General features: G+C 43.0%; 1 protein-coding gene across 10 annotated transcripts in view; it reads left to right on the forward strand.

Annotated features, from left to right (window-relative positions):
• PDZD2 (PDZ domain containing 2) overlaps nucleotides 1-15,436 on the forward strand; it is a 349,162-nt gene that overhangs the window by 301,246 nt on the left and 32,480 nt on the right. For all 10 annotated transcript variants that reach the window (XM_045079443.1, XM_045079442.1, XM_045079441.1 and 7 more), the window contains 6 exons: nucleotides 5,207-5,352; nucleotides 8,349-8,468; nucleotides 9,637-9,751; nucleotides 12,232-12,305; nucleotides 12,454-12,679; nucleotides 13,845-13,962. In XM_045079443.1, the coding sequence (XP_044935378.1) occupies nucleotides 5,207-5,352; nucleotides 8,349-8,468; nucleotides 9,637-9,751; nucleotides 12,232-12,305; nucleotides 12,454-12,679; nucleotides 13,845-13,962 (799 nt within the window). The remainder of the gene's footprint in view (nucleotides 1-5,206; nucleotides 5,353-8,348; nucleotides 8,469-9,636; nucleotides 9,752-12,231; nucleotides 12,306-12,453; nucleotides 12,680-13,844; nucleotides 13,963-15,436) is intronic.

Consider the following 15,436-nt stretch of genomic DNA (forward strand, 5'->3'; position numbering starts at 1 on the left):
GAAAGAAAGAAAGAAAAAGAAGAAAGTAAGCAAGCAGAGGCCACATACAAGATTACCTATTATGATCCAAGGGTCCTAGGCACCCACTCCCTGATGGGCTCTTTCTCCTATTAAACAACAAACAAACCAAAAAACCCTGAAAGTTACATTTTATGTCTGCATTGGTATAAAAGTACAAGCTGGATTCTTTATTATCTCTTCATTACCATGACGTTTACACTTAAAACTTTCTTATGGGCCCTCTATGTGTCTGCTGGCCTGACGGAGAGGCCCGCCCTAGCTACCTACCCATGAAAGGTGTCTCATGAGACCTTGGGCCACTGACTTCAAGCCTCTGAACTTCCTCTCCCTCACCTGAGAAAAGGAGATAATAATCCTGACTTTGAAAGGGTGAGCAGATTAAGAAACAAACAAAACACATACAGGAGTGGCCAGCCAAAACACAAGGTGTTTTGTGTCTTAGACACAAACCCATGCGGAGGGGTGCTGTCTGTGCCGCCACCCAGGACCCCTGCCACCCCCGCCCCTGTCGCCACTGCCTGGCCCTCTGCTGAGCTGTTCTCAGGTAAAGCGACTGGTATAGGACCCTCAAACAGATCTGTTTCTTTTAACAAACCAGAGTCACAAAGTGAATTAGTCTTTTCGTAACTCAAAATAGTTAGGCAGTGTCTATCAGAACGCAGGGTGGTGACCAGTGAAATGGCCAGAGGCTGATAAGTTGGAGGGGAGACATCGTGAGGTCCTCACGCAGAGAGACCGCCCAGCTCCCCCAAAGCCCTGAGAACAGCAGAGAGAAATGCATTTCATTCCTGTGTGTGTTTGGGGCCTGGACGTCACAGGGGCATAGCAGATGAAGAGCTTTAGGCCAGCTGTCTTGGCACAGTTAATCAACACCTTATCAACAGTCCCCAGGAGGGCCACAGGGCTCTGGGGAAGTATTAGGGACCTTTGAAACGCATACGGTCACATTCCTCATTTTATGGATGAGACCAGAGGCGTTAAGGGAATCCCAAAGGTCACTCCCTCAGTGCCGGCAGTGCAGCAAAAAGATCTGCCTCCCAGATAGTTCTTCGCCACCCTGGCTTCCTGAGAATCCTGATGGGAATCCTACTCCCCAGGCTGGGGCTATAGGGTTACAGACATGGGGACCGGGAGATAGCTGGGGACCTTCCAAATCATAATTCTCTAGTGCTGTTTATGCTATTAATTTAGAACAAGCAGCACATTCAGCTGAGTAAAATCCACAGCTGGTTGTTGTTTGCCACAAATGGAGGTCACCCTCTCTTCCTGCCCTTCCCTTTCACCTGGGGCCATAATAAGCAAATTTGTGTAACAGGCATGAAGCCGAGGAGAACTGTGTTCACTTCTCAGCCCTGCTGTGACTTGACCTGAGACCAGTGACTTGACTTCTCCGAGTCTTCGTTTCTTTGGGTGTAGAGTGAGGATTATACTGTACATTTATTCTGTATATCAGTGCCCCATCTCAGTTGAAAGATGGAGTTGAGAGAGGGAATGTGGCACTGCCCCTGCAGGTATGGCCGCGATGGCCCGGCCCACCCCACCCCTGCAGACGTTAACATCACATTCGTCACTGTCGTTTCCAACTTTGTCATTGTTGTCTCCTCTTTCCCTGTCAAGAGGGGAAGATGCTTGAATAGTTTCAGACAGGAATATTCTTAAGAACTTTAGGCGGTGATAAGGCGTGCGACAGGAGGTATGAAGATGGAAGTCTGTCCGGGCCGTGATGCTCTGGGGAGGCATCCAGAGGACACAGGATGAAGCAGGGCCAGGGCCTTGGCAAGATTTGACAGAACCCAAGAGGAAGCCAACGGTGGTCTGGACAAGGGAGAAAATGCACCAGAAATGTTTAGGGACAATGAGGGAAAAATGGTTAGAAACACAGTTAGCAACTGTTTTTCCTCCCCAGCTTTCCGAAAGATCCAGTAATCCAACAGGAACCACGATTGAGTCCAGCAGAGCTTGTCAGGGAGGTTAGGGGTAAGGAGCCCCTCGGGGAGGGAGCTGATGGTGCCGGCAAAGTGAGGCAAAATGTCAGGCGATATTGATCGGCTCCCCGGTTTTGGAAAGGATGCGGGAGGAGGACAGACCCTCTCCTTTGAGAATCAGCAGGCCAGAGCCACGAAGTCATGGAGCAGGGCCGTGGGAGATACGGCTGGAAAAGTAATTCGAGACCTAGGAAGGCGGCTTATGGAGCTGGGTCTTCATTCAGTGCCATGAAATATGTTCAGCCTGAAGACATTTGAATACAGGAGATTTTAATGTGATCACCTGCTAATTTGTCTGTCCTGTAAACTTGGATTTTTATTTCCTAGTTTCTAAAAGCGAGTCACTCTGGTATTCGTGTGTTGGTTATCACACTACTGTATGTGGTTTCTCTTCTATTGAGGCAAGTGCCCCCCTGTCAGCTCAAAAGGCACTTTCTTCTAATAAATCTTTTTCAAATGAGTAAGCCTGCCAAGATGGAGTGATCTGGCCATGAATTAGTAAGTCCTGAATTATTAAGGAGGTTCTGTAAAAAAAAAGTTCCAGCCTTCTCCACTAAGATTTTTGCCTAGTCTGGCTCCAGAATGACTAAAGTGATTTTATAGAACATTTTTCCTGATATCCTAACCTGAATTTTCCTTACTTCATACTGCCCTTTTTGCCAGCAGGGTTCCCTTTTAATTTTAGTATTTTTGATTTATCTGTGTTAATATCCTACACTTGTGATCTTTTTAAATGGAATTTCTCTTTGATTGCAAAGAAGTCTCAGGTGTTTGAAAACCTGTATCACAAAGTTAATATGTAGCTTTTGAAACACCAGGCTTTTAGTGATGTTCATGTTAATATAACTGTATCAGCACTCTTCCAACTTTTCATCACCATTAAAGACTCACTATATTATTTTTAAAAGAGTACAGAATCATCCTGTTTTATTCCATGAAAAACTTTCTGAAAAACGTTTAGGTAAATTGAATTTTAGGTCATCAAATAAAACATAGTCTAGGAAAATTTGATATTACAAAGAATCTGTATATGCATATAGCTATATACACACATGTGTGATACATTCATAATGTATCATGTAAACATTGTGATGTGATTATAGCTATATTCAGTGTAATTGAGCCATCATTTAAAATAATTCCCTTATTTTAAAATAGCATGTAATATAAACTAAGTATTGATAAAGGTATCTTTAAAAATTACTACAAAAATTTCTTAAGACACAAAGTTCTAAGCATAAAAGGAAAAATCAATATATTATACGTTAAATTATGAATTTTTGTTCATGTGAAAATACCAGTAAGAGTGAAAAAGGCAAGTCACAGACATGGAGAAGATACTTTCAATACATAGATCCCATAAAGGACTCAAATCTAAAACATTAACAATAGAAAAATAAAAACTCCTATAAATCAACAACAAAAAGACAGAAACCCATTACAAGAATAAGCAAAACAGGCACTTTACAACTTTATTGGGGAAAAAAAAGCCACTGTACAAATTTACAAAAGTTAAAATAGCCAACGAATTTTTGAAAGAAGTTCAGTCACATTGGTCATCAGTGGAATGTAAATTAAAAACCACGAGAGGGCCCCTGGCTGGCTTGGCTGGTGGTGTGTGGGACTCTTGATCTTGGGCTTATGAGTTTAAGCCCCATGTTGGGTATAGAGATTACTTGAAAATAAAATATTTAAAAAAAAAAACCCACAGTGAAATGTCATTATGTACCTATGAGATTGGCTGAAATTTAAAAAACTGGCACCACCAAGTATGACGATGATGTGGGGAAACTAGGACTCCCATATGGTGGTGTTCCAGCATTGGGAAAGGTGGCTGTGTAACTCGAGGCTCAGCAGCTCTGCCTAGGTCTGCACCCCCCCACACATGGGATTCCTATGAGAATGTTCCATAATAGTCTGTTCTAGATCAAGGGTCGGCAAACTACCACCCACAGCTGTATTTGTATGGACCACAAGCTAGAAGTACTTTCTGTATCTTCAGTGGATTTAAAAAAAAAAAGAGAGAGAGAGAGAGAATATGCAGCAGAGATCATCTGTGGCCCATAGAGTCTAAAACATTTACTATCTGGCCTTTACAAAAAAAAAGTTGTTGACCCTTGTTCTAGAACTGAAACCGGAAACAAAACAAGTGTTCATCAGCAACAGAGTGGATAGCCAAACTGTGATAACTGTGGTGTGTTTATACAATGGAGTAGTATACAGAAATAGGATGAACAGACTATTAGCACCAACATGGGGACTTTCGCAAATAGATGCTAAGAGTGAAGAACCAGATGCAAAAAGTACATATCTTTTTTTTTTTTTAAGATTTTATTTCTTATTTGACAGAGAGAGGCAGGCAGAGAGAGAGGAGGAAGCAGGCTCCCTGCTGAGCAGAGAGCCCGATTCAGGGCTCGATCCCAGGACTCTGAGATCATGACCTGAGCTGAAGGCAGTGGCTTAACCCACTGAGCCACCCAGGTGCCCCAAAAAAGTACATATCTTATGTGTTCATTTATATAAAGTTCAAAAATAGGCAAAAGCCATCTCTGATGTTGGAAGTCGGGATAATAGTTACCATGGATGAAGACTGGTTAGTGGTGCCAAAGCAGCTTTTGAGTTCCAGAAATATCTGTTTCTTGGTCTGACTGTTGGTTTCTGGAACATTCACTTTGTGAAATTTCATGGAACTGTACACTTAAGACTTGTGCAAATTTCTGTGAGATTTTATTCTTTAATAAAGAAGTTTATTTAACAAGTCATTACATGGAAAAAAAAAAAAAGAAAGAAAGAAAGAAAGCACCTGCCCCAACAATGGAAGTGTACCAAACAGAGTAATGTTCCTCCGTCACTAGAAAACCATCTATTGGTAGCTTTCTCACTGTTGGTTACCACCTTGTCAACTCTGGCTACCTCTTACTTAGATGAAATGTGTACATTTTCCCATATCCAGTTTGGTTCCTTCAAAGACTGGCACTTGCTTCATTATCTGGCATTAATGGCCCCAACAGACCCCCAGCTTAGGCAGAGCTTATTGGTAGAAAGCAATGAGCTACTGAGCTCATCTAATACTTTGAAAGTACACCAGGCTTCTGAAGACCATACAGTGTTGAGGTAAATCCAACAATGTTATGCCTGTGATGCTCATAACATTCTTTCCATCCCATATCACGCCATGTTTTTCTCCATGTTTTCACCAGGGGGTGTACACCGTCTGGAGTCTGTTGAAGAATATAATGAGCTGATGGTGCGAAATGGGGACCCCAGGATCAGGATGTTGGAAGTCTCCCGAGATGGCCGAAAGCACTCTCTTCCCCAGCTGCTGGACTCTACTGGGACATCACAGGTAGGACAGTACCATGGAGCCTTTCATTTTCTCTGACTATCAGAGTTGCCTGGTTAGGGATGTAAGAGCATGCTTCCACCCCTGGGTATTGAGGCTTTCTTTCACTCTTTCAGACACCAATAAGAGCATCCTTCTGGGGAAGAGCTGCCCACCTGTGTGGGCAGGGTTGTTTGGGACTAGAGATGTAGCACAGAGAACAAGGTCCATCTGTGGAGGCTAGGAAGAAGTCAGCCCAGGATTTGAAAACAGTAGAGAAAAATAATCCTTTGTTGGATCTCAACATCTTGCTCCCCTTCCTACTGTGTGTTTTGGACCCAAGAGCTGCTTTCAATGCCAGGAGACAATGGCGCCTCACGGTCTGTGGTCAACCACCATCGCTTGTTCAATGGGCGCGTCAGGTGTCAGCGTAACCACTGGGTGGGCGGGTGAGTGTTGGGTCATGTGAAGTGGGGGGAGTGCATGTGTGTGCCTATACCATGTCTAGGATTTTACCTGTTACTTAGTAGTGGTTCAAATAGACAAGGTCACAGGACTGCAGTTGGGGGTAAAGGAGGCAATGATGTTAATATTCCAGGACCCGCCCCACAAGAACTCAGGGATCCCTAATTCTTCACAGGGCTCTTCCGCAATTACATTATCCTCAGTCCAGTTACAAGTGTGTGAGCTCCCAACCTAGTTGAAGCCAGGCTCAGTCTCTGGGGAACTTGTGGAGTGTTCTTGCAGTCCTGGCACCGTCAGCCAGAGGGCTCAAGAGAAACCATTGGCATCTTGCCTACAGTGAAGCAGCCATGGAAATGGAGGGTGGAGCAGTGACATCCATAAGTGCATATAGACTCATGAATCATAGAGATGAAAAGGTCCTGGGGCAGGTCATCTGGGTCAAGTCATTCCTTTGGGTGTGTTATCACCATTTTACAGACGGGCCAGTGAATCTCAAAGAGAGTGAGTATTTCACTCAAAGTGATTTGCCAGAATCCCTGGGAAGAACATTTTACCTAGCCAGGCAAATAACAAGCACCTGTGTTCCAGAGGCAGCTGCTGATCAGGTTATTTTGTGTGGAATCTACCCAAAGACAACTTGAGTTGGGACATGGAGAAAAGGCAGAGCAGAAAACCTGTGTGGGTCCTGGTTAAAACTCCTCCAGACAAGCCTGTGACCTGCTCAAAATGATCCAGCTGGACCAGCAGTCAGGAGGTAAACCGGAAAGTCGTAGGAGAACCACTTGTCAGGCTGTTTTAGTTAGTGCAGAAAGTAACAGAAGGTTTCCTGCCATCACAGCCAAGGAGGCCTAGCTTGAGATGATTTCTTAAGTGACCTGCTGAGAAGCCTGACCATACTTATAGCCCAGAAATACCTATTTCTGACGAAGCTCCTAGAAAGCACAGGCTGGTGAGATTTTAGAGGAAAGATTTTTTTTCCCTTGTCAAAATGTCCTTTTTCTTTTCTTCTTTTCTGCTCTTTTCTTTTTCTACCAGGATTCACCCTTCTTTTCTCTTGTTCTCTCTCCCTTCCCTACAAAGCATTGAGGAGGATAGAGCCACCCAATACATCTTTCCACCAGGATGGAAATATCTTATGTCCGTCCTGTCCAGTATGGTAGCCATTTGTGTCTACTGAGCACATGAGACATGGGCAATGAGACTGAGGAGTGTATTTTTAATTTTAATCTTTGTTTAAATATAGACAGCCAGAGGTCACTGGTGGCTGCCATCTTGGACAGCGGAGGTCTAAGAAGTGCAGTGGGACCCCTAAAGCTCATCAAGAGAATAAGTCAGTGTGCAGGCCTCTGGTTCCCACGGGCTCCCAAAGGGGAGATGGCAGGAGGTGCAGCTGGAGAGAGAGTCCCTTACAAGTCCACACATGAACTCCATATTTGAGGGCTGGAAACCCATAGGCTGTGTCTGGCCATCTTCATGATGGTTTCAGTAAAAGGGCAGTAACCCTGCCAAGCCAACATTTTTTAAATAAATTAGAGTCTGGGAGGCCAGCATAGCTAGCAGATATTTTGTAAAACTGCAAAATAGAATTGTTCTAAGCTGCCAGGAATACAAAAATATCATTAGCAGACATCTCATTTCTACCTTTGGATGTAGAATGTACTCATTAAGGCTAGAAACTATTTTCTGATGTCTCTTTTCTCAGATTAAGCACAAAGTTATTTTTTCTTCTTTTTTTGCTTATGCTGGACTATCTGTCTCGTTTCAGAGATTTATTGTTCTAAGAAGAATAGCAAGAAGATAGATTGTAGAAGTGCTTTAGCAACAGATTTGCTTAAAGTCTTATTTATGTTCTAAACGGTGAACCCTGCTTGCACACGTGTACGTGTGGGTGATGGACAACAAAGGGATTGAGATGTGAGCCCCTGCGTGCCAGCACAGGGGGAAAGGGCAGCTGATGGGAAAGTATTTTATTTTCCAAATATGAGGGGTTAGAACTGAAACTGCTGCCCTTTGTCAGTGGGGTGTTTTATATGGAATAATAGTTGTCGGGGCTTGCGGTTTGGGTTTTAATATGAAACAAGGGCTTGCTACGTTTTTAGTTGAGTGAATTCAGCTTAAAATGGCAAGATACTTTCGAACCATGATGGTGAATGGGGTGGCGGTAGGGAGCAGCTTCCAGGGAGAACCTGACCACAGGATAGCCCTCCTACGTCTCTGAGGCCTCTCGGCTTCCGGTTCCTGACTCCATTCCAGAAAGCAACTAGGAGGATGTGCGGGGTACCATCAAAGGAAGGGCACACTGGGCGCCTGCAGCCTCCAGGCGGCTCTTTCTGCGGCAAGGGCAGCACCACGTGGCATGTGACAGCAGGGGCTGGTCCTCTAATGGTGTCCATCGCAAGCTCCTTCATGCTGCTCGGCCAGAGATGGAGCAGGGAGAAATGGCTGTCTAACCCAAAAGACAACTGAGATTTTCAAAATCTGAATATATTTCTATGCCAGAGGCCCCAGAAGGGTACATGCGACTATCCCTGACCTTGCCTTATGCTGACTTGTAGGAATATCACATTGTAAAGAAGTCCACGCGCTCCCTAAGCACCACCCAGGTGGAGTCCCCGTGGAGACTCATCCGGCCTTCGGTCATCTCCATCATCGGGCTTTACAAAGAAAAGGGCAAGGTGAGCTCCTTTCTGCTCACTCTTTTGGTCCAGGTGAATGTTAGCATCTGCTTCTTACATGGTTAGCTTTATTACTGTCTTTTTTAAAATGTTTGTTTATTTATTTATTTATTTTTAATTTTTTTATTTATTTGACAGACAGAGATCACAAGTAGGCAGAGAGGCAGGCAGAGAGAGGGGGAAGCAGACTCCCCGCTGAGCAGAGACCTCCCCCCCCCCCCCCCGATCTGGGGCTTGATCCCAGGACCCTGAGATCATGACCTGAGCTGAAGGTAGAGGCTTTAACCCACAGAGCCACCCAGGCAGCCCTGTTTTTTTTTTTTTAATGTATTTTATTTTATTTATTCATGAGAGAGAGAGAGAAAGAGAGAGAGGCTCCCCAAGGAGCAGGGAGCCCAATGCGGGACTCGATCCCACAACCCTGGGATCATGACCCGAGCTGAAGGCAGACACTAAACCTACTGAACCACTCAGGCACCCTAGCTTTATTACTTTTTTTAATGGAAATAAAACTAAAAGGTACAAAGAGGAATAGATTGAGTGGCCTCTCCCAGGGGCTGCTGAGTGAGACACGCCCTCTTGGCCTCTCAACAGAAGGAGTCACCTGCTCCTGGGAGCCAGGACACAGGGTGGGGTGGACTGAGTGCTCCAACATTTGCGACTATTGAAAGAAAAGCCACTCCTGCAGCTACAGGGGATATATCCCTCATTATCCTTCTGAATGAATTTCATAGCATTGCCTCTATCACAGAGAGTAATACAAATAAGTTGGTATTATACAAATACCAAACCATCCATTTTGATATTACACAAAACAGGAAGACCGACACCAAAGAATAAAATAAATATGGCACCCAAATTGTACGAAATGACTCTCCTGAGCTATTCATTGATCCATGCAAAATTAACGTTTTTGAAGATCATAGGTTGTCAAATACTGGCAAGTTCACATGTTTCAAGCTAAAACTTTCTCCCTTTAATGTGATGTGCAGCTAGTACAATGCAAATAGATCTGAGGAAAGAAGTGGAAAAGAGAATGCAAATTTAAATTTATAGCCGGTTAGCTTAACTCTGAGCCTACCTGGGAAGGAGGTCTCAGTTAAATAGAAATAAGAGCAGATGCCCTCGGTTAAATACTGCCTTGACAACCTTTCTGCTTGGGGTGTAGGGCCTTGGCTTTAGCATTGCTGGAGGTCGAGACTGCATTCGAGGACAGATGGGGATTTTTGTCAAGACCATTTTTCCAAATGGATCAGCTGCAGAGGATGGAAGACTTAAAGAAGGTAGGAGAAAGCCTCTCAGTGGCTCTCAGTGGTGGTGGGCTCTGATTCCATCACCTTTGCAAGATGTGAAGCCGGTGGCACAGCAGCTAAGGCCATGGGCTTGGGGGTCAAGTAGACCTGAACGGAATCTAATACTTACTACATCATGACCTTGGACAGTTGATGTAACCTGAGCTTCACTTTCCTTAGTTTGTGAACTTTGGAATATTAGTACCTGTCTCGAGGAGTCATTGTGGGGATTAAAGGAGATGATGAGCGGAATGATTTGATATTTTTTATTTGGGTCTTTAAATGTCTGTCTTGTCCCCTTGGTTCTTAATCATGTTCCTTGCCTTGAAAATTCCTAAGAGCTTACAGGCCATTTTTGCCTCAGGGCCAGAGTGCGTGTGTGTGTGTGTGTGTGTGTGTGTACCTTTTATATTCTCCATAATCCCTGACATTTTGCCATTTTGCATAAACATACTAAACAAGTGCATTTTTTCCTCCCAGCTTTATTGGGATGTAATTGATCCATAACATTGTGTAAGTTTAAGGCAGACAGCATGATGATTTGATGTGCACATATATTGCAAAATGAGCAGCACATTGAGCGAGCTAACACCTCATCACATCACATAATGACTGTGTGGTGGGGCGGGGTGAGAACATGGGAGGTCTACTCTCTTAGAAATTTTCAACTGGACAGCGCAGTATTGCTAACCATAGTCACCGTGCTAGGCATTAGATCCCCAGAAACTATTCACGAGTCTTGATTTTTTTTCCTCCCTTTTTAACACACTTCCTTCTTGAAATGACTAAATCACACTATTTGTAGTTACCCTCAGAAATTCTCTAACCGCTCAGTTCAACTGACCCAAATTGTGGGTACTCTTATATTCAGCTGGCTTATTTTTTTTTAATTGATAAGAATCCCCTAGAGTCTCCTTTTTCTAGGCAGAGCTACCCTAGGAGCCTGTATGCTAATGTTCAGACATGACCGGGCTTATGTAGAGGACAGAATATTTATTTCTCTCTCTTAGAGGAAGGATTAACTCCCAGGTGATATTTGTAGCTAGTTTCAGAACAATGGAAAATTCTAACAGAGCATTTTTATAATGGATGTGCCATGTGTTCATTTGATTGAAATTCATCCTACAGTAACAGGTAGAATGGAGAAAAATGGAGGAAAAATCAATGGTAAATGTTAATAGCACTTGATTCTCCTAAATACTGTTTTTTCATACATGTTCATTTACCATAAAGGTAAATCATTGGAATGTATTTCCAATGTGTTGAATGGTCTTTTAAAAATCTTACATAAAGATTTTTAAGAGCATGAGCAATCATTTTAATGATCGTATCCTTTTCCCGTGTGGAAGCAAACCAAAAACCTCACCTAGTTAGGTGATTATTTTTAAACAGATTATTTCACTTCTTTTACAACCTCTGTAATTGCATTAGAGAGAAGGCACATGAATGCCTGGGCTACTGCTACATTTTCAAACTCACCTACAGGATTCCTTAAATGGAGTCCACAGTCCATGAGAAGGGAAAAAGGTATGTTTTGACGCTGATTTACACTTTGTTATAGGTAAGGGAAGTCCCTCTTTTGTCCTGAACTGCTGTACAAAGTTCATCTGTTCTTCTCTTGGGGGCCCCTTCGTAGTGTTTTTGACGAACTGTTATTCCAAAACACAGACCATGTTACAAGAGTACAAACCAAAACCAAACTCTGATAAGTCAACAGGATGTCCAAGTTCTTTTCTATTCCCAGAAGACACTCTCAACAGCTGGAAAAATGACCTGACTGTACCTTCCTGGGCTTGAAGATGAGGATGAATCCAGGATAATTTGGGAGAAAGAGAGAGAGAGAATGAATGAGAGAGCGGTTTGGCATTAACCCACGATAATGTCTTAGATAGAAGCATGGAGTGATTGACCAACTCCATGACTGGGAACCCGGAACAGCATCAGTAACCCCCAGCATCCAGACTATTTCTGGAGTCAGGGCTGCCATTCTTAAATAATATCTCAAAAGTTTTTTGTCTCTGTTGTTAAAACCATTGTCCACACCCCAGGATGGTTCTCCAAGCTCAAAAATCTTGTCTTCTGCAAATACAGAAGTGGCTTCCTCACGTGTTGTGTGTGTTCATGCTTTCTTGCCGGTTGGCTTACGTTTTTAAACAGATACTATGAGGAACGACTTGGGCCTCATTATTGTGTTTTGATCTCTAACCTTGGGACACTTATTATCAAACTCGGCAATGACTAAACAATAAGGTCTGGGTACTTCCCCTGGTTGTTTTCATTAAAGATGGAGATGGCAGAAATACTGAGAAAGGATATGCATTATTCGTTGTCCCATTTTGTGAAGTTCCCGGGAGCTAAGCTAATGGAAACACACTGGAACAATAAAAATCATCTTATAGAATTGTAAATGAGGTTCCATACGCTGTCCTCTTCTGAAGCTCGATGTTAACATATGCCTGTTTGGTCACCAGGGGATGAAATCCTCGATGTAAACGGAATACCGATCAAGGGCTTGACGTTCCAAGAAGCCATTCACACCTTTAAGGTAACAACATTCTTATCTCTTTTGTCTTTCTTTATTTTTTTGTCCTTTATTTCCTTCTGGTTTTGGTTTGAGATTTTTTTTTTCCCCCTACCCTTTGATCTCGGAACAGTCTGAATGTTTTAGCTCTCCTCTCTTCTTGTCTTTCCAGCAAATCCGGAGTGGATTGTTTGTCTTAACAGTGCGCACAAAGTTACTGAGCCCAAGCCTCACGCCCTGCTCCACACCCACACACATGAGCAGATCCAGCTCCCCGAACTTCAACACCAGCTCGGGCAGCTCAGCGGCAGGCCCCGAGGAAGGCAGCTCTTTGTCCCTGGGTCGGAAGGCCCCCGGGCCCAAGGACAGGATCGTCATGGAAGTAACACTGAACAAAGGTGATACCAGCTCTTCCCCACTTTCATCGTATTCTCTTGAGTAACAATTGGCAATCTGGGCTTGGACTAACTTTTTCTATTTTTTCTATAAATTGTTCTTTTGGAAAAATCTGCTGCCAACAACATATGGTATTCTCTAAATGGACAGTGGGATCAGAAGTAGAGGTTTTAGTCCTTTCACTGAAAAAAATGAAAAGAAGTTACCACTAGCACAAAGTCTTTTAAGCTCTCCCCAGATGAGTCACTGTGTGTTAGAAACCTGTGTTAAAAAAAACAACAAAAAAAAACAAAAGAACAAAAAAATCACAGACTGGTTTAATTCTATGGCTAATATAAAATTTTAAAGAACAGGGGCGCCTGGGTGGCTTAGTCGATTAAGCATCTGCCTTCGGCTCAGGTTATGATCCCAGGGTCCTGGGATAGAGCCCCTCTTGGGGCGCCCTGCTCAGCCAGGAGTCTGCTTCTTTCCCTCCCAATGCCCCTCCCCCTACTCGTGTGCTCATTCTCTCTCTCTCTCTCTCTCTCTCTCAATTAAATAAAAAATCTTCAAAAAATTTTTAGAGAACCAAAGATTATAGTTAAGAAAACATGTAACAACAACTAAAAGTTGTGGGTCTTCACCAAATCTTACTGCTTTTCAACTTTCTTTACTTTTTCTTTACACCTACTATGGAAATATGGTTGGCAGTTAAATACTAGGAGATTAGTTGCTGGGGAAAAAAAAAAGGCAAATTAAAGAAAACCTAAAGCTGTGTATCCAGAATAACAAATACTAGGGGCCCCTGGCAGGCCCAGTTGGTGGCGCGCACGCCTCTTGATCTCAGAATTGTGAGTTGCAGCCCTATGTTGGGTGTAGAGATCACGTAAAGTCTTTTAAAAATATATGTATTACTTTGACTCTCCCTATTCCCAATAACAGATTTGCGGAGGTTCCTAAGACAAAGCAGAGAATGGACCACTGAATAATTCACACGGCCCATAGTTAGCCCCCCGGTTCTGCTGCGGACTCATTTTATTTACAGACTAGGATGATGTTGACAAAGAAAAGCAGGATTTCCGTTCTGAGTCTGATCACAAATAAATGGTTATTGGTCTGAATATACATTAATGCAGCTTCAGATCACTTATACTTTTTTTTCTTTTCTGTGACCGATGCCTCTCACAGAGCCGAGGGTTGGGCTAGGCATCGGTGCCTGCTGCCTGGCTCTGGACAACAGCCCTCCCGGGATCTACATTCACAGCCTGGCCCCCGGATCCGTGGCCAAGATGGAGAGCAACCTGAGGTTCGTTGTGAAGCCAATCGTACGGGCTTCTCGAGTGTTAATGAATGTACACGTGAGGTACCCTGCCCTATTTAACATCCTTGTGTGAGCTCCTCAACTTTTGTATTATTGGCACTAATATAGCCAAGATTACAATTAATAGCATTTCCTGAAAGATGAAAAGGTAATCTAAATGAAAGTAGTGTTGACGTAGAGAACTCTAGATCTTGGCTTGCCTATTTTGGTCTGTTTGGACTCGGAAGCTCAGTTTCAGAAACTTGACAGAATACAACTCTGTATAAATATCTATGATTACCTGAGTATTTCCTTTCATGTTTATATTCACTTATGCAAAATTCATCTGTGATGCCGGGAACCGCTCCTAACAGTTCATGATCGCTAAGATACACAGAGTCCCGAAATCCTGCCCTTCCTTCAGCAGGAGGCCTTTGTGATTGAACATGACCTCTTGAGGCTTTCCTGTTGTTTCACTTCTTTTTGAGTGATGTTGTCTAGAAGCTTATTGTCTGAAATCACTGCGTGTCTGATTTCTCAGTCCGGCTAGTAGATCGGTAGCCTGGGTGTGTGTTTGCACAAGAGATGTCTAGGTGTTCTGTCTACAGTAATTGCCCACCTAAACTTCACAAGAAGTACACACATTGCACAAAGCGTCCTGTGCAAACAGTATCACCTTTCTCCCCTGTAAGCTTCCAAGTCCTTGAGCAGTTGAGGAATTGTCCAAAATGACATTCCTTGAGGTTGCCATTCTGGGGCCCTGTCAATAGATTATATTTTTAGTTAATCATCAGAGTGAATTTCCATACCAAAAAAAGAAAAAGTTAGCAAATCATCCAAAGTACATTAAAGAAAATATACTTTTAGAACCCCAGGAAAAAAAATCCTTTAATGACATCCCAAGATGATGTTTCTTTCTTGAATGGTTCCATATGTCTGGAACCTGCCAAATGAACATTCTTCAAATCCCACATAAAGAGTCTTTGTTCTCTCATACTGAGTTCTCTGCCTATAATTTCAAGTCAAAATGGGCATCTTGTCCCCAATTTCTCATTTCTTCAAATTTAAAACATTTTTACAAACTCTTGGGTAACCTTTGAGCTCCAGATATTTCCTCCTCGAATTATATTACAATAATCATTTCAAGATGTCAGGAAAAAAGAAAATGATGGTGGTCAAGGGGCTATCTTGTGATGAAAAGGGAGACAGACCTGACTTCAATAGTGTGTGACGTCAGGGTGACCTCTCTGAGCCTCGGGCCTTATCTAAATAATAGGAATAATAATACGTAGTCCAAGTAGTGTTATGTGAATTGTTCGTAGGGGCACCCGGTCTACACCATGTGCTCAAGAAATGAAAACCCTTGTTATCGTCCCATTATCAATTTATTTAACTCAGATATGCATGACTCCTTTGCCAGCTTAATATCCAACATGCTTTATGAACGTGTTGCCTTTTTACCCATATGCAAAGACAAAAG

This window comes from Mustela putorius, unplaced genomic scaffold (genome assembly GCF_011764305.1).
Source record: "Mustela putorius furo isolate JIRA1106 unplaced genomic scaffold, ASM1176430v1.1 tig00000407_pilon_pilon_pilon, whole genome shotgun sequence".
Classification (NCBI taxonomy): domain Eukaryota; kingdom Metazoa; phylum Chordata; class Mammalia; order Carnivora; family Mustelidae; genus Mustela; species Mustela putorius.